This window comes from Carettochelys insculpta, chromosome 29, assembly GCF_033958435.1.
Source record: "Carettochelys insculpta isolate YL-2023 chromosome 29, ASM3395843v1, whole genome shotgun sequence".
In the NCBI taxonomy this organism is placed as follows: Eukaryota; Metazoa; Chordata; order Testudines; family Carettochelyidae; genus Carettochelys; species Carettochelys insculpta.
Genome location: NC_134165.1, coordinates 16,522,626 through 16,542,159, shown reverse-complemented (window position 1 = coordinate 16,542,159; position 19,534 = coordinate 16,522,626). Strand labels below are relative to the sequence as shown.

General features: G+C 48.0%; 1 protein-coding gene across 2 annotated transcripts in view; it reads right to left on the bottom strand.

Moving 5' to 3' along the window:
* Positions 1 to 19,534, bottom strand: part of CERS5 (ceramide synthase 5) — a 55,870-nt gene that overhangs the window by 16,612 nt on the left and 19,724 nt on the right. For both annotated transcript variants that reach the window (XM_074980210.1, XM_074980209.1), the window contains exons 3-6: positions 18,080 to 18,210; positions 14,082 to 14,139; positions 13,143 to 13,193; positions 5,884 to 5,976 (exon numbers count right to left, since the gene is read on the bottom strand). In XM_074980210.1, the coding sequence (XP_074836311.1) occupies positions 5,884 to 5,976; positions 13,143 to 13,193; positions 14,082 to 14,139; positions 18,080 to 18,210 (333 nt within the window). The remainder of the gene's footprint in view (positions 1 to 5,883; positions 5,977 to 13,142; positions 13,194 to 14,081; positions 14,140 to 18,079; positions 18,211 to 19,534) is intronic.

Sequence of the window (19,534 nt, the reverse complement as noted above, 5' to 3'; positions counted from 1 at the left end):
TATAAAAACACTCCTGATTCACAAACCTGTTAGCCAGCACTTTAATGGAGTGGGCCATTCTGTTAATGACCTGAAAGTCCGTTTTACTGAAAAGGAATTTTCACAGCCATTTGGAAACAGGCTGCTGAACTCTCTTTTATATTCAAATTCGACATAACATGTGGTTTGAACCAGGATGACAATTTTCTAGCTCATTATAGGGGTTATTTTACATACATACTTTGCTTTATCTAATTCTTGACTTCCCCTCCTCCTTCTGCCCCTCTGCTCTCTGATTTCCTTACCTTGATAATAATTTTTCTGATTTGTCAACCTTGATTACTATTTTTCGTTTTCTGTGCCTTAAATATTGAGTCTGTTCTGGTATGGCTATGATCTGAAGAAGTGGGTCTGTCCCAGGAAAGCTTACCATCTAATAAATTATTTTGTTCGATCTGTAAAGTGCTATTAGATTGCTTTTTTGTTTTCATAGTATATAGATTAGCATGGCTCTCTCTCTGTTACTGATTGAACAAGTGCAAAATGATGATGGAATGTGCCTTTAGATGTCTGAAAGCAAGGTTCAGATGTTTCTTGACCTGTCTGGATGTTTCTAAAGCTAATGTCCCCACCATTATTACAGAGTGCGCTATTTTGCACAACATATGTGAATCAAGGTGGGACAGTTTCTCCATCTACATGACATTTTGAAGTGGAGGCAATAGGCAGGGCTTACTCACAGCCATCTACACTGCCATCCACCAGTACCCACACTCAGGCTTCAGCGATCAGGGACGCTTTAAAAAACAGCTTTATGAATTATCTGTAACACACATAGTACCTATGCATGTCTCTGCCATAATGCCAATAAATCAACCATGCGATAATGAATGAATGCTCTCTTTTGGTGGAACAAGAGAGTTTCACTGCTCCTCCTCTACCCCTTCCCCACAGCCCGGTTCCCTCAGTCACACACATCTGCTGTGGACAAGGGAATTTCACTGACCAGCTGTGCCTTCAATGGCTCTCACCCTCCCGCCTAGTTCCCTCAGCCGCACATCTGCTTCGGACAAGGGAGCATCACTGGGCAGCTATGCCTTCAGCAGCACTCACCACCCACTCCCCACCACCACAGCAAAAGAAATCACACTGAGCTCAAAGGAATGATTTTATTTCAGGGTTAGGAGATGTTTAAATGGCCAGGAAAAGAAGCCTTCTCAAGGGTGCTTGAATAGCCTTTTTTCAATGGCCCTTGGGGATGGAGTGGCAGGGTAGCCTTGTCCTCCCTCCCCGTGTTTAGGAACCCCGACGACAGGGGGGTGGGTGACCTCCCCTCAGGTGACTCATTGTGCAGACCATGACGACTGGGGGTGGGCACCCTCTCCTCAGAGGACTCCAGCCAACAGATATTAGCTGATGTCCTGCTGGTTTGGGCGTCCCTCTGCAACTCAAGCAGGGAGTGCAGGATCTCCGTCTGCTGAGTAACGGCCATTATGGGCTTTGCAGCGACCTCAGTCTGCTTTGCTGTGACCTCATTCATTTTGGACAATTGCTGCTGCTGCTGCAGGTCAAGCATTTTTTCATGGAATTTTACTTGACTTTGATGCCACTTAGCTGTACTGCGATGCCACTGAGCAGTGTCCTTTGTCAGGTTCTTACACTCTGCATGAGTGTCTTGCACGTGCTGCACGATCATATCTTGTTTCGCTTTCTTGCATCTCCTGTTTTTTTTCTGCAACACTGGGCACTGGGCCTGGAAAATTGGGGTCAAAATTAATATACAATTGACATAATGTGCTTGGAAGTGCAATGAATGGGTCTTTCTGTATACGATCACTGAAAGTATACTTCTGAAGGACACATGGGTTAAGGATGGGATGTAAGTGTGCACTTCACAATACCGCACTTGCCATCTCTTCTCCAGCACACTGCTTTGTGGACATGGTAAGTTAAAGCAATTGTCCTATTCTGGTGGGAATGAGAAGGTATGCAAAGCAGGGGCAGCCACTAGGCATCCTGTGTCAGTGACAAACGGACGGCTGTGTATGGGGCTTCAATGCACAATAAAAGATAATGTAAAGGAAAAAAATACCTAAAGGAAGGCTGGATATAAAGAGACATGGGAGGAGATTCCTGAGAAATGAAAACAAATGGTGCTTGGTAAGTGACATGGGAGGGGAAATGGCCAGCAGAGCCCAGTAGCCATATGACATGGGTGCATGTGAGTGTGAAAGAACCCCCACAGAGCCTACAAACTGCACTGTGGGGTGGGGAACAAAGCGCCCACCAGCTGCTGCAAGCCAATGTAAAGGGGCAGGAAGCATGTTTAAAAAAAAAAAAAAGCCAATTCCCATACTTCCACAGGTTGCTACAGAAGATATGGAGAAACAGCAGCTACTCCTGCTGTGTGACCAAAAGCCTGGAAAATTTGCTAAAATGCTGTGTGGTGTCATGACACCAGATTGCTATTTGGCTGCCTGGCGAGCCAAGGTGTGCTACTGTGGAAGCCACAAGAAGTCAGGCCCTGCCCAAGAATCTCATGAAAAAATACAAGATTGCCTGGAAGAGGCCTTTGAGGAGACCTCCAAAAAGGAGAAGCGCTCCATCCCAAGAATTTAACATGCTGTTCTGAGGGGCCCAGAAGCACAGCTAGCAAACCTATACCTACGCTAAACCCTATAGCTATACCCACCCCCAACCTGCTTCTAGCACGCAGAATAAAGACTCACCAGAACCGCTTGCTCCAAAGGGCTTGGGGACTGGCGTGGAGGGGCCCAGTTCCAGGTCTATGGTGAAGAGTTCAGGGCTGTCTGGAACAACTTCCTCTGTCCCCTGCTCATTGCTCCCTTCCTCCTCTGGTCCATGCTGTTCCTTCGGGCTGAACCCAGAATCCATACCGGAGCCTCCACAAGTATCGTAATTCAGTTTGGGCTCTGTGGTGGGGTTGTTCCCCATAAGCATGTGGAGCTGTTGATAGCAGCAGCAGGTCCATGGAGCTGCCCCGACTGCTGTTTGGCGTCCTGGACTTTTTGATAGGGCTGCCGGAGTTCTTTCACCTTCACCCAGCATTGCACAGAGTCCTGGGAGTAACCTTGGGCTGCCATCTTGCATGTCTTCTGCTCATAGATGGCCGCATTTCTCTTGGCCACCCAAAGTCTCTTCATCCCTGATTGGTCTCCCCAAATGGCAGTGAGATCCAGAATCTCCTGGTGGGTCCACGCTGGGGCTCTCTTTTGCGCCTGAGAAGCACTAGTCAGATCGCCATCTTGAGTGCTCATGACTGCAGTACAGGGCTACTGATAATTGCTACCTATGCAGTGCAATGCGATGGGCAAAGGGATATTTTCATAATGGATACCATTTTTATTTGCAGGGCTGGGCTGCTAAATTCCAATTCAAATTTTCATTCAAATTCAATCCAAACTTCAAGGGCTTACTTTGACTTCCTGCACACCTGACAGCAGTGCACAACAAAGCAGCCACACTTAGTGGGTCATTGCATAGCTTTGTGGGATACATATGGGACACTTCTGTAGGCTAACAAATTTGAATTAAGGACATGGTGCTTCCACATTCGCCTTGATTCGAGATAGATGCTATACCCGTCCCGTAATATCAATATTCTGTAATCAGCATTATGGTTCACTAAATCGAGTTAACAGTATTACGTATGAAGACAGTCATGTTTTAATATCAAGCTAAAGCCTTGAAATTCAATTTTACCTCACAGAATCATAAGGCTGGAAGGGACCTCAGGAGGTCATCTAGTCATCGAGGATCAACCCCCACTAAGTCATCACAGCCAGGACCTTGTCCAGCTGGGACTTAAAAACCTCAAGCGATGGAGAATCCACCGCCTCTCTAGGTAACGCATTCCAATGCTTCACCACCCGCTTGGTGAAGTAGTTTTTCCTAATATCTAACCTATAACTCTCCCTCTTCAATTTCAGACCATTACTCCTTGTTCTGCCATCTGACACCACTGAGAACAGTTTCTCACCCTCCTCGTTAGAGCTCCCCTTCAGGAAGTTGAAGACTGCTATTAAATCACCCCTAAGTCTTCTCTTCTGCAAACTAAACAAGCCCAAATCCCTCAGCCTATCCTCATAGATCTTGTGCTCCAGCCCCTTAATCACTTTTGTTACCCTCCGCTGAACCTGCTCCAGCAAATCCACATCCTTTTTATACTGGGGGGCCCAAAACTGGACACAATATTCAAGATGTGACCTCACCAGTGCCAAATAGAGGGGAATAACTACTTCTCTAGATCTGCTCAAAATGCTCCTAGTGTAGTGTAGGTCTCACAGAGAAGATGCAACCCAACTGTGAATGAAATCATGCAGATTCCGAGCCACTCAGATTAATGTTATCAACTGAGCTGTGATGGAAAGAAACCCATTTCACTTTGGATGGGGCTCTTTTGGCACATCTTTTTCACAGCTGCATCTAACCTCCTCATCTGAGGTGGGGAGTATAGTTACAGGATGAGTCTTTTAGCAAGTCCCATGATAACATCCTATGATCTTGCTTAAGTCCAGTAATATCCAATGCAAGTTTTTTAATTAAGTTTCCCTATCTGCTAAGCTGTTCCAGGAAACTTTTCTAGGCAATGCTGCAGATAGCTGGAGAGTCAGTCTCTACCCAGGGCAAAAAAGCCAAAATAGCAGCAGAAAGAACACTCTCTCCTCTCAAAATACCCATCTGTAGCAACCTCCTTCCTCCACAATACCAAGCCTAGTCCCCTAGGTTCTGTCTCCCTCCTTATAATACCCCATCAGCAAGTGCTTGATTTCTCTCCTTTCACCCCCATTGTCAGATGAAGCTTCTGGCCCTCCCAGCAAAGTGTCTGATAGGGACTTTGTTAGCACAGTCTGAACAGAGACTGGTCAGTCCATTCTCAGTTTAAGTGACTAGGCCCAAAATGCTACTTAAGAAATAACAATGGTAAGTGAAACTGACTGGACAAAATGTGAACCTGACCAGCACATCTTCATTGTGTGCCATGCAAAGACTAATTATTATTAGCAGCCAGAAGTAGACTAGATGATATTAAAACTCAAACAGAGTTATTCGCAACAGGAAACGTTCATTTTAGAAGTCATTAATTTCAAATGGATAGCATCCCTTTAGATATCACATTTCACACTGATAATCACAAATTAGTGTTCTGGCTAGCTTGGATGCTGAGAAACAGTCTTGTCACATCACAGATCATTTCTACACAACAAACTGCAATCTATTTACTTACAGCCAGATCTCAAAGTAAAAGCCCAAAACCAAAACTTTAAAAGACTACAGTTATGAGTGAAACTCCAGGTTGGCACTCAACCTCTTCAGCAGTACCTATGATACTTTCAGTGGGACTCAGGTTCCTACACATCTAAGTAACTCTTGAAGAATGGGGCTTTTTCTTGTAATGCTCAGAGACTGAGAGCATAATTCGCTGTAGCACAAGAGGTAGGCTAGCTCAGCCACAGCTGGATGCTACATTCTCTAAAGAATAACGAACTATCAATCTTTATTTTGCAAAAACTAAAAAACTGTTTTCTACCCTTTTGAAAATCTGGTCAATGGTTAGGTAATTTTTTCCTATACTTTTCTGTAGTATCATAACTAAAAGATTTTTTTATACAAAGATTGAATCAACTGTTCTATTGGGATATGCTAATTGGTTTCCCCTCTTCCCTTTGTAGGGAGGTAGGAATGTGCTGCCCTAGTTGCTTATCAGGATTGTCTCTGAAGGTCTCCCCGTGTATAGTCTGCAAAAGGAGATGGAATGTAAAGAGATGAGTGATAGCAAAAGGCAGTTATAGCTATATTTCAGCATTTTTTACTAACCAGCAAGACAATTACTTTGTAAGACCTGTCTGGTCATGTGTTTAGTGAAATTCTGGCTTCTCTTACCTTTCGTTTTATGTCTGTAAACTGAGAAAACATGAGAGACCAATAGAAGGCCAGCTCCATGATATAATAATAGTAAAGACTGGATGTGAGGGGCTGGAAAAAATAAAGGAAAACTTGATTAAAAGGCAAAGTAGTCCAAAATGTGTATTATAAGACTTTCCCCCAACCCTAAAAACCAATCCACCTCTCCTGTGGCCCCAGCCTGCTCAAAGAGTGGAGGTGGTAAGGTCTCACATTTATATATTTTTACAAAAAAACGTTTAAATCAACAAATGTCTATATACATTTATTTTTAAAAGAGTAAAATTCCCTTTCCGTGTTTACAGCTTAAGACCTGTGATCTCCTTTTGGAGTAGAAGAACAAGGAAGGGAACCTGATTGGCTGTCTATGATTATTTGAGCTGAATGAAGGGCAAAAAGAAAAGGCAAAGAAAGGTTACTCACCGTAGTAACGGTGGTTCTTCGAGATGTGTCCCTGTGGGTGCTCCACATTAGGTGTCGGGCTCGCCCGGCGCCGCAGATCGGATCTTCCAAGCAGTTTCTGCCGGACCGCGCATGCGCTGGTGCGCGCCGCTCCCTTGCGCGCTCCTGGCCATATGCGCGATCCGGTCCCCGCCAGTTCCTTGACCAACCGCCTCGGATGCTCCTGCAAAACACTAAACAGAGATCCGAAGCGGGGAGGATGGGCGGGTAGTGGAGCACCCACGAGGACACATCTCGAAGAACCACCGTTACTACGGTGAGTAACCTTTCTTTCTTCTTCGAGTGTCCCCATGGGTGCTCTACATTAGGTGACTACCCAGCAGTAACCCAAGATAGGAGGTGGGTAATCGAATTATGTGCAGCTTGTCCCCGAGAGGACCACTGTCGAGAGACGGGTATCCTCTTGGAATACCCTGTGAAGGGCGTAATGTTTGGCGAAGGTGTCATAGGATGACCAGGTCGCCGCTCTGCAAATGTCTTTTAGCGCAACGCCCTTGAAAAAGGCTGTTGATGCCGCCAATGCCCTAGTGGAATGAGCCCTGGGCGTGGCCAGTAAAGGAGTCTTTTTGAGTTCGTAGCACATTTTTATGCAGGATACGATGTGCTTCGAGATTCTCTGCAAAGAGACCTTCTCCTTTCGATTTGGGAGCGAGAGAGACTAGGAGTCTTTCCTTTTTGCGGAAGGACTTGGTCCTGTCTATATAGAAGGCTAGCGCCCTCCTCACGTCCAGGAGGTGTAGGCGCGCCTCTTTGTTAGAGTTATGAGGCTTTGGATAAAACGAGGGTAAAACAATAGGTTCGTTAATATGAAACTCAGAAGAAACTTTAGGAACAAAGGCTGGATGCAGCCGTATGGTTACCGCCTCCTTGGAAAAAACAGTGCAGGGTGGCGTTGCCATAACTGCCGCAAGCTTGCTCACCCTGCGAGCTGACATGATTGCGAGAAGAAAGGTCATCTGTATCGTAAGGAGGCGGAGGGAAACCATGGCCAAAGGCTCGAACGGTGGTCCCGTTAGCGCATTAAGCACCAGGTCCAAGTTCCACGAAGGTGGAAGCAGTTTCCGAGGGGGGTATAGGTTTACCAACCCTTTGAGGAACCTGGTAACCATGGGATGGGTGAACACCGTGTGCCCTTCCTCTTCGTGTCTGAACGCCGAAATGGCGGCAAGGTGAACCTTTAACGAGGATAGTGAGAGTCCTCCTCTCTTGAGGTCCAGTAAATACTCTAATATTACAGGTATAGGCACCGAAAGGGGGGCTAGCTGTTTGGTAGAACACCATGCCGTGAAGCGAGTCCATTTCTGCTTGTAGGTCTTCCTGGTGGAAGTCCTCCTGCTACTTTCTAGGACTTGTTGCACTTCGTCCGTACATGTGCTCTCTAGGGAGCTGAGCCATGGATTAACCACGCTTGTAGTCGCAGGCCTTGGGGGTGCGGATGCACTATGGACCCCTGAGCTTGCGTGAGCAGATCCAGCGCCACCGGAAGGGGCATCGGTGGACGGTCCAACATGCGCAGGAGTAGGGGGAACCATTGCTGTCAATCCCACATTGGGACTATCAGGATCATTCGGGCTCCTTCCCTCCTGGCTTTCTGCAAGACTTTGTGGATCAGCACTGTGGGAGGAAAAGCGTAAAGCACGGGGCCCCTCCAGGAGATCGCGAATGCGTCCCCCAGGGACCCCCATCCCAGTCCTGCCCTGGAGCAGAATCGTGGGCACTTCTTGTTGTGTTGAGTAGCAAACAGGTCTATCTGGGGAAAACCCCATGCGTGAAAAATCGGTCGTAGCAGGTCAGGACGGATCTGCCACTCGTGCGTGAGTGCAAAACGCCTAATCAGCTGGTCTGCCTTCACATTGTGAGCGCCTGGTAAGTACGAGGCTTTCAAGGTTATATTGTTGGCGATGCACCAGTTCCACAACCGGACTGCTTCCGCACATAAGGCACGGGACCGAGCTCCTCCTTGCCGATTTATATAAAACATGGTGGAGGTATTGTCTGTACTGATCCCGACTACTTTGCCTTGTATATGATCTCGAAAGTGCCTGCAGGAGTTGAACACTGCTCTGAGCTCCAGTGTATTTATGAGCAGTGACTGCTCCGTGGAGGACCACAGCCCTTGCGTCACCTCTTCACCCATGTGTGCTCCCCACCCTATGAGGGAGGCATCTGTAGTAAGAAAAACCGATATTTGTGGTTGGTGGAAGGGTACCCCTGTTAGCAAGTTCTTGGGGTTTACCCACCATTGCAGGGATTTGCGCACCTCTGTTGTGGGCGACACCACCCTGTGAACGGTGTGTGCTGCCGGTTTGTATACGCTCGCCAGCCAGTGCTGCATGCTGCACATGTGTAACCTGGCATTCTGTACTACGAACGTCGCTGCTGCCATGTGGCCCAGCAGCTGTAAGCACGTCAGAATAGGCACCGTAGGGCTGAAGGTGATGACTTGCACGAGGGAGCCGACAGCCCGAAAGCGTGTCTCTGGTAGATACACTCTCGCTGTAATAGAATTTATGCGTGCCCCTATGAACTCTATGTCCTGTGTGGGGTCTATCTTTGATTTTGCCAGATTGATAACCAGGCCGAGCGAAGAGAACGTGCCTGCTGTGACGCGTCTCATGCGTAGTACCTCCTCCTTCAAGGCCCCTTTGAGTAGGCAGTCGTCCAGATACGGGAATATAAATACCCCGTCTGTGCAGGTAGGCTGACACCACTGCCAAGGTCTTGGTGAAGACTCTGGGGGCTGAGGAGAGGCCAAACTGTAGGACCTTGTATTGAAAATGTTCTTTGTCTACCATGAACCGGAGGAATCGCCGGTGAGCCGGATGGATAGTTATGTGAAAATACACATCTTGTAAGTCGAGGGCTGCGAACCAATCTCCATCGTCTAGTGCCGTAAGGATGGAGGCGATTGTGATCATCCGAAAGCGTTGCTTGCGCAGGTACCGGTTGAGGCCTCGAAGATCTAAGATGGGCATCCAGCCTCCTGTCTTTTTCTCCATGAGGAAGTACCTCGAGTAGAACCCTTTCCCTTGCAGTTGCTCCGGCACTCTTTCCACTGCCCCTATGAGCATGAGATGGTCTACCTCCTGCTTGAGCCTCGCTACGTGGGAGGCCTCCTGGAGGTGGGGCCTGGGTGGAGGTCGTGGCGGTGGGAGCGACTGGAAAGGGATGGCGTACCCCGTGGCTATGATCTCCAGCACCCATTTGTCTGTGGTGATCCTTTGCCACTGGTCGTAGAATGGTCGGAGGCGATGGTGGAATAACCGCTTTGGATGACCTTGTGCGATGGTAGTGATGGCGCAGCCCTGGATCTGTGTGTCAAACTTGTGGCCTTTGGCCCTGCCCCGAGGACGCACGGCTCTGTTGGGAACGTCACCTGGGAGTTCTGTACTGCTGGTGCTGTTGATGTCGCCCTTGCTCGTAACCCCTGTGGTACTGGGGACACCGTTGCTGGTACTGGTACCGTCTTTGTTGAGGGTAGTACTTTTTCTTTCTGTATGGAGGGGTGTAAATCCCCAGGGTTCTAAGTGTGGCTCTTGAATCTTTACTGGAATGAAGGACCGAGTCAGTTGATTCAGCAAACAGCTTCTGCGAGTTGAAGGGAAGATCGACGATCTTTGCCTGCAGATCCCTCGGTATACCCGAAGTCTGGAGCCAGGACTCCCTTCGCATCACCACTGCCATAGCTGTGGAGCGTGCTGCTGTGTCTGCAACATCCAGGGCGATCTGAACTCCTGTCCTCGAGGCCGCGTAGCCTTCTTGCACGATGGCCTTGAACACCGGTTTCTTGTCCTCTGGAAGCGAGTCCATGAGGGAGGTTAACCTAGTGTAGTTGTCAAAATTGTAGTTCGCTAGATGCGTAATTTGCCATTCGCAACAGTAGTGTGGAGGAGGAGTAGACCTTTCTGCCGAACAGCTCTAGCTTCCTGGCATCTTTGTCTGTTCCCCCTGTCTTGAATTGAGATGTCTTTGATCTTTGTTGCAACGACTCTACCACCAAGGAATTTGGTTGTGGGTGGCTGAACAGGAACTCCATGCCCTTCGCCGGCACGAAGTATTTCTTGTCCGCTCTCTTGTGGACAGGCGGAATAGTCACAGGGGTCTGCCATATCATAGTGATATGGCAGACTCCAAGAGTGCTTCGTCAAGCGATATTGCTATTTTGGAGGAGGCCGGAGGTCTCAGATTTTTGAGGAGCTTATGGTGTTTCTCTTGCACCTCTGCTGTCTGGATGCCTTACGTGAAGGCCGCCCTTTTAAACAGCTCTTGAAACTGTTTGAGATCATCCAGAGGATGGACGTCCCCCGGGGCCGTAGCCTCGTCCAGGGAGGAGAGCGAGGAACCACTAGGATATGCCTCTCTGGACTCTTCCGGTTCCTGTTGGTGATGGTACATCCGCTCGCTGGAAGCTTGCAAGGGAAAATCTCGGGGTTCCATAACCAGTTCCCCCTGAGATACTTGAGTCTCTGTCCCCGTTCGCGATTGCCTGCAGGTATACGGGACAGTCTGTGGAGATCTTTCCCTGGTAGACTGCTGGTGGTGTCTATGCCCTGCGTGATAGGGACGACCATGGCAGCATGGGCACTGTTCTTGGGAAGGTGACCTGGACCACTCCCTTGGTGCATACCCCCTGCGTCTGGGGGAGCGAGATCGTCGAGAAACCTGGGACACTGGAGAGAGCGATTTGTGATAGTACTCCAGTGGCTCAAACCCCAAGAAGGGTGAAGGTGGTCCCAGCCAGGGCGAGGCTGGTTGTAAAAATGGAGACGGGGGCTCCGGGTAGGCTAGGGGGGACCCCTGCCTTCTAGTTGGAGTCTGCAGCATGAGCGGAGGGCTGAGAGAAAGCAACTCTGGAGGGCTGAGAGAAAGCAACTCTGCAGCCCTGTCTGGAGAGGGGCTGCGGTGCCTTGTTTTCTGTGCAGCCTTCCCCCTCCCTTGAGGGGGTGGCTCTGCCCCCTGACGTGCAGGGGATCTCGGCCCCGTCCGCGCCGCACTCGGCACGCTCATGGGCAGTGCCGCACGGGCGGCGTCCTCCGGTGCCTGCAGGCTGCGTGCCTGTGCGCTCTGCACCGCCGGTTCCCCGGTGGTCGGTGCCGCTGCCACCGGCGCTTGTTTAGCCGCCGCCCTGCCTGCGGTGCAGGGCGACTGTTTGATCATTGGAGGCTGAGCCGCCTCCACGTGGCTCTTCGTGCCACCGCCGATCAGCTGTTGCTGCGGCTGGGGGCTGTGCGCTCCTCCTGTCCCACTCGCTGTTGCTGCCGGCAGGGATCGGGTTGGGGAGACTTTCCTCCGTTTTTGCACTGATGGAGTGAGGGAGGCAGCTTTCCTTTTATGGGCCCCGGAGGGTCCCTCCTGCTGCGGCCGCTCCAGCATATCTGGCTGGAGGGCCTTGTCGAATAGCAGCATTTTAAGCTGCATCTCCCTGTCCTTCCTTGCTCTGGCTTTTAATTTTGCACAGAAGGAGCATTTCTGCGTGACATGGGACTCCCCAAGGCACCTTATACAGTGACTGTGCCCATCAGACGCTGGCATTGCCTCTTGGCAAGACTCACATTTCTTGAATCCTGAAGAGGACATTGTTGGTGAGTCTTTTAGTTGTTAATGGGGTACTTAGCACCTTCTCTGTGCTGTTTTCCCCCTCTCGGATAGCCTGCCGCGGCAGGAGGGCTAATGGCCCTAGGCTCCTGGCCTCCAATGCTCCGCTTGTTACTAGGACTGGACTGAATTCCGTCCCGCTTGTTGTTTCTTGTTTTTTTTTTTTTTGAAAATAACAACTGGCTAACTTAACAATAAACTAAGAACTTGAAAACTTTAAAGAAAACAGCTAAAACCATTGAATACGCTAACTTGGCCGTAGCCTAGTCGGATTCCGTCTGCAGCCGGCGGCGGTTAACAGGAACTGGCGGGGACCGAGTCGCACACGTGGCCAGGAGCGCGCAAGGGAGCGGCGCGCGCTGGAGCATGCGCGGTCCGGCAGAAAGTGCTTGGAAGATCCGATCTGCGGCGCCGGGCGAGCCCGACACCTAATGTGGAGCACCCACAGGGACACTCGAAGAAGAATTTATAGTGATTGGTATAATTACATTTGCAAAATTGCTTTACTTTAAATAATCAAAATACCAGACAGGGACATTTGCTTTAAAACGCAAATTAGTGATCAATCTAGTGTGTACACCATGAAAAATACCACCTCACAATCTACTCCCTTGTGGGCAGTTTCAGTTCACAAGCCAAGAACTGCCCGGGCCAGGGGAGAACTCCACCCCCACACTCAGAGGGGAAGTTTCCTGAACAGAGCAGTGACTCACTGATTGGAGTTTACGTTGTTGCAGCCTGTACTGCCTCTGCTCTCTGGACAATAAGAAGCATTTAGATCTCTCAAACTCCAGTCTGACACCATTCACTTGGAATAACCAGGGAGTCATGAAAAGGCCTCAGTTCTCAAAACTGAGGGATTTCAGAAAAAAGGAGAATCACACATCAGAATGGCCATACTGGGTCAGCCCAAGATCCTGTCTTCTGACAGTAGCCAATACCAGGTGTCCCAGAAGGAATGAACAGAAAAAGGAATCAAGTGATCCATCCCATTCCCAGCTTCTGGCAAGCAGAAACTAGCAACACCATCCCTGCTCACCCTGGGCTCATAGCCTAGTTCTTTTTTGAATGTTATTCCAAACAAGATTCAATACCATCATCATATCTCAGCAGCTGTGGCATTATAATTGCTTTGCCTAACTGTGTTTTATTTTCAGTTTAGTAAATAATATCTATCTCACCTGAAAAGGGTAGTTGTACCAGCATTGTCGTGTGTCCCAAAACCAGGGTGACTAGAGTGAAAAGAACAAGAGGATTATTCTCCCAGCATTTTTCTCCTGATATGCTATGTGCTTGGCCAATTAAAGCACTCCATCCCTACCACAATACTATTTCAAAAGGTCTTCACCTTGATTCTTTAGTCCAAGCAATATCTACTCTGGGGTTTCAGAGATGAAAACAGAGGTGAAATGGGATCAGTGCAGCACATGCAGCCAACTTCTTGCTCCCCTGTTGGCTGCAAAGCACTGGCCAAGGTGCTGATGGAAGGGGTGGCGAGGAAGAGGGCAGTTGCCCAAGGGCCCAGGATCTGAAAGAGCCCACAGCTCCCAGATGCTGTGGTAGTGCCCAGGAGCACAGGTTCTTCAAATCAACACCAGAGTCCCAGGCTCCCAACTTGTACTCCTGCAGCCCCAGAGAACTGGCTGGGGGTGATAGTCCTGCCCCTTCTGGGGACCCAGAGACAGTGCCCCTTGCTAAGGATGCCAGGCCCAGCGCAGAGTGCACCAGTAAGTCCCAGCATCTACTTTCACCCCTGAATGAAAACCTCCCCCCACCACCACATGCAAAAACATGTCACTGTGCACATAAACATTTAAAGGTGAAATGTAGAGCTTTGTAGAGGTCAGTACAAGGAGAGCCTAGAGAGATGGATCTGTGTCTTTGCAAGTGAGAAAGAGTTTGCTTAACGTGGATATGCCCATTCACTTCTGGCATCAGAAGAGAGAGTCTTCTAGGATTTCTGACAATGTTTCCTGTTTTGTGAAGACATGACTCAAAATGAAAATGCCTAAGGGTCCTGACTAGGAAGCAAAAGACCATCCTGAGGCTACTGAACTCCCCATATCATGACAATTGGAGCAAGCAGTGAAAGAAAAAAAAATACACAAAACTAAACTCACCGACCAGATAAATTTGAATCCATAAGAAAATATACTTAAATAAAATGTAAACCTCCACCTGGGAATGGAAACAAGAAAGGGAAAAAATTAAATGTCTGAAATTAAATGAGCATTGTACAGTTATTTGTGTAGCAAAATGTGGAATAAGTCTAAATGGAACCAAATCTGCCAGCTACAGAAGCAGAGTTGTCACCCACTAATGTATCCTTCATACATAGCAAACTGACTGATATTGCATTTTGGAATATCTGTCCATTAAAATAAAAATATTTGTATAAGAATCATACAAACAGCATAGTTCCAAAAACTCTACAGACTGCTTTGGAAATACAGATGAAGTTTAATACCAAGTTATTCATGTTAGTTTGTACAAATGCAAAGGCAACAACTCTGAAGAAATCATTGTCATCTAGTGCAAGATGACAGCAGCCTGGACAAACCTTATGGAAATAAAGATTAACATTATTGAATTAAGAGAATACTTTGGAGCCCACTGTATTAAAAATGAAATTATGTAGGTGTTAGTGTGGAACTGTATGCAACAGTTTTAGGGGCTCACTAATACAATCTCTGGCAAGAGTTAGGAACCACATATGACTCCCTTGGACAACGTGTGGGAAGAATTGCTAAGAGGTACAGTAAAGTCCCAGAGTATGCAAGGGTTCTGTTCCACACACCTCACGTAAATCTGGATTTCGTGCAAGTTCAGGTCTGGCTTTTTTCCCCGGCAGAACACATGTTCTGTAGCTAGGGAAGCAGCTGAAAGGTAAGTCCTGGCCTGGGTGGGGCAGTTGGGGAGGGTTAAGCCTGGCAGTGGGTTGGGGCTATGGGAGGCGGGCGGGAGGGGGTGAGCTAAGCGTGGGGTGGGTTAGGGCTGCAGAGGCGTGAGGGGTGGAGCTGAGCACAGGTGGTAAGCTGGGCTGCCGGGGGTGGAGAGTTGAGCCAGAACCAGAGTCGTGCCTGGGTGGTGAGCCGGCAGGGGGGATTGCACCGGAGCCACGCGGAGCAGGCAAGCAGCTTGTGAGCCAGCTGGGGGTGGGGAGGGGGTCACACTGGAGCCGCAAGGGGAGGGCAGGCGGGCAGGCAGGTAGCTTCTGAGCCGGTAGGGGGGTCGTGTCAGAGCTGTGAGGGGCAGGCAGCCGGGCAGCATGAGAACCGGCGGGGTGGGGGTGGGTCACACTGGAGCCACGTGGGGTGGGTCGCACCGGAGCTGCAAGGGGTGGAGGGGGGTGTGTGTGGCTTGTGAGCTGGCACGGGGGTCACGCTGGAGCCGTGCAGGGTGGACGGGCGGGAGAGCAGGCAGTCGGGCAGCTTTGTAAGCCAGCGGAGGGGGTCAACGCCAGAGGCATGCAGGTTGGGGGAGGGTGGCTTGTGAGCCAGTAGGGGAGTTGAGCTGGAGCCCTGTGGGGCGGCAGGGGCGGCTTGAACCAGAGCCGCTTGCAGGTCATTTAAACAGGGCCGGGGTGGAGGGTGTCAGGGTCAGATGTGTCAGAGCGGGGTCGCGCACTCTGAGTTCGCGTACTCTGAGACCTCACTGTACTGGTGAGAAGGGGGTTGCACACCCTCACCTACAGACTCAGCATTTGAGGCTCTACCCTGAGAAAAGTGACCTTTTGTCTGAAGATCCTTTGTTACAGGAGGACAGGTTAAAGACCCCACCTGGATCTCCAGGACCAAGTGGACAAAACACAGATTTTCCAATAAAAAGCCTAAGTGAAACTGACTTGGGATGTTGCTTGCGATCCAGAAGGTGGACAGGACCTCTGGGACACAGAAGACTCCAATTCCTAGAGAAAGGTTGGAAGAACTTGGCCTACTGGGGCACCATGAAACTGAATGCTAGTTCTGACTCAGAGCTGTTGAATTTATGAACACAAAAGAGAATCTTCTGGGGTCTGAAGGACTCCCCTGCCTGAGACCAGGTTGAAGCCAGTTGGGTTGATCTCTGGTAAACTTATTAGAATGACTATAGGTCATTTTATTGGTTTTAATATCTTCTCTCTTTGCTTTTACTGTAAGAATTACACAGACTTGCACAGGAAGTCCTATATGGTAACTTATAACTGTCCATAATTACACTGTGAACCACCTATCAAGGAACAAACTAAGCAGGCCTGCTTAGGCTGGGAGGAGGAAAAAAAACCCACAAGAGAAGGCTGGGAACTTCTCAGCCTTCTTGTTCACCCTATAAATACTCTGGTCAAGGCAGAGACAGATAAGGATCTCCACCCAGGAAAGGCATGGCTAGTGGACCAGACGCCTCACAATGGGTGTCACATTTAGGCAACTAAGGAGACATATAGGCGCAGCATTCCTGAACTATGACAGTAGGCACACAGATGCCCTGCTACACATAATATGTTTCCAACTACACTTGCAAGCCAATTAAGACAGATATGGAGAAGTCCTCCTCCCATTCCTGTCTGACCATCTTATCTGGTGCCTATAAGTATACAAACCTTCACTTGCAAAGAGAAGAGAGGGCATATTGTGGAAGAATGACATGAGGATATTAAGGAAGTGACTGGGGGAAGAGAGAAACCACAGCAGATGGAGCAGGGAAAGGTGTTGAAAAACTACAGCAACAGAGATTGATGCAAGTATTTGGGCAGAAAGAAGCAACGAGCAAAAGAAGAATCCATAATATGTCTGTGCAGCATGTGCCACTGCCTGAGCCATGAAGTCAGTTTAGGAAAGAGTCTAGTCGAGGAAACCCGACAGTCCAGACAGCTCACCCTTGTCTTGAGTGGGGGTTACTCAACTGAACACACAAAGTGTTACCATTTACATGAGAAATGGTCCACTAGGCAAGCCTCTTTTAGAAAGGGATTATTAGCCATCAAGACCAAAAGTGTTTCTATAGAACTGTTCAGATTTCTCATGGCACACATATCAACTGATATGACAGTATGTGACAGCCATTCCGATGGTCCCTTTATTGGTCTGGGTGGAAACCTATTAGGTTGGCATTTTATTCCTTGTGAACCCATACCATATGTGAGAAAGAGTTAAAAGCCAGTTAGGCACAGTCACTCCATCTGGGCAGTAATTAGTTACTTGTCAGCAAGAGAGGGTGGGACGAAAGAAGACCAGGTAATAAGGCCTGGGTGACTAGCTGAAGAGTTTGCTCTAGAGAGAAGCTGCAGGGAACAGACAGGAAAGGGGATCTCCTGGGAAGGGCTGACATGCCAGAAACTGGCCTTGGTTAGTTTGCAGAAGAGAAGACAGAGGGGTGATTTAATAGCTGCCTTCAACTTCCTAAAGGGGTGCTCTAAAAGGGATGGAGAGAAACTGTTCTCAGTGGTGACAGACAGCAGAGCAAGGGGTAACGGTCTGAAGTTACAGAAGGAGAGGAATAGGTTGGATATTAGGAAAAACTACTTCAGCAGGAGAGTGGTGAAGCACTGGAATGTGTAGCCTAGGGAGGTGGTGGTGGAGGAATCTCCATCCCTGGAGGTTTTTAAGTCTTGGCTTGACATGGTCATGGCTGGGATGACTTAGATGGAGTTGATCATCCTTGGGGCAGGGGGCTGGACTCGATGACCTCTTGAGGTCCCTTCCAGCTCTGTGATGCTATGATTCTATGACTGCTGGAGGCTAGAGGCCTCAGAAAGACTTGAATTGGGCAGAACACTACTTGACAGCAGAGCCAGGTAAAGGCAGTGGAATTCCAGGAAACAGTTGAGCACAGGACCCACAGGATAGGAGTTTTTTGGACTTTGGATTACACATGGACATGTTTGCTTGAAAGGAAGATAACTTAGAATGGGGGTTCAGTGACATGTGAAGACAGACAAATGGGGGAGGGCGGCACAACACACGACCAAACTCCCCTTGAACACCATGCCCTGGCACAAGGAAATCTACATGCATTTTTATATTTCCTGAAATACCAAAAGACACCAAATTACATTATATATTCAAAAATGTCAATTAACATGTAATTGCACAGCTGGAGCTTGAACTGAGGCCATATTTTGGTCTCTGCACAAACCTACATGCTCTCACAAAACTTAGTGAGTGTGGTGGGTTTGTCCTGGTTCCTGCGATGGCGAAACCAGCGCTGGATCTTTCGAACATCCCAGTCTAGCTGCTTAGACAAACCTTCTAACCTTCTTCCATCTGGATACTGAGAAGAAATGAAACAAAAGTCAGACTTTTCCACCTCCCCAGCCTTCCACAGAGAGAGTTTGCCTTCTCTCCCCAATCTTCCATCTGAGAAATTTCTCCTCTAAATCATGACCAATCGCAAAATTGAGATATAGACACAACAAAAAAAAAAAAATCATGCTAGGCAAGGTATAATCTGCTAAAAATTCAATTGTAGGAGTATCCTGCTGAATATTTTCCACTTAAAAAAATCATATTTAACCTTCAGATACATTACCCACCATAACAAGAATTCAGATACATTTAAAATAAGAGGATTCAATGTTTCCTCCCCTATTTACTCATTGTCATCAAAGAACAGTAACACTGATATCTAGGAAACAATTTACCAGCTAACTAGAATTCCACAACATGAGACAGGGAGGTTTTCTGCAAGCTGGTCTGGTCTGTCAGGAGAAATCTGCATAGAAACTTGAGCAGTCCATTGGTATGAATGATTAGAACTGAATCCTCTCGGAGTAGCAGGAGTAGACAGTCAAGACATGACAACTTCTCTTGATTTGAAATAAAAATGGGACAAATCTGAGCCCTGTGTATTCATGAATTCCACATGCATAATACACAGATGTTGACATTTCTACAGATTGCTCTTTTTAATAATTTCACAAATATAACACCTCTCTCATTTGTAAAATGTGATACTGAATAGCCTAGTGCCTGACTGGGGACTTTACTGGCACAGATTTTTTTTTTTTTTTTAATAGTGTCATGAGTCAATACAGAAAAGCAGACAACATTAACCAAACCTTTACAAATGACTACTGCTGAGGCAGGTCAAATTAATATAGTCTTTTTAATAAGTTCTGCCAGGGAACTACCACAAACATGAAAGATGATCAACAAGTTTCACAAGTCAAGTTTACTAACAAAACCAGACTGATATGCATAGTGCTGCACCAGCAAAAGGACCCCCACAAATTGTTCAACATAATCCGAATGACAGAAAAAAAAATCTTTTTTTTCTAATGGCCAAGTATGATAACTACTGTCCTCTTCCTGCAATTCCATCACATCTATATTTGCCCTTTCACCTAGGCTTTAGGGACTTGTGCTACCTGAAAAGGAGATTTATGCATTGGGGGTGCATCTGCAGTCCACTAAAAGTCATAAGGCTTCTTTTCAATAGAACCCTAGTTTCAGAAGAGGTGGTAAGTTTTTCCACATCAATGTCATTCTTCATGCTGATTCTCCAGTTCTAATCCAATACTAAGTAACAGCTATAGCAGACCAGGCAAACAACGTTGTGTTTAAGTTCTGAACAGCATAGTCCTTCCCCTTCTCCC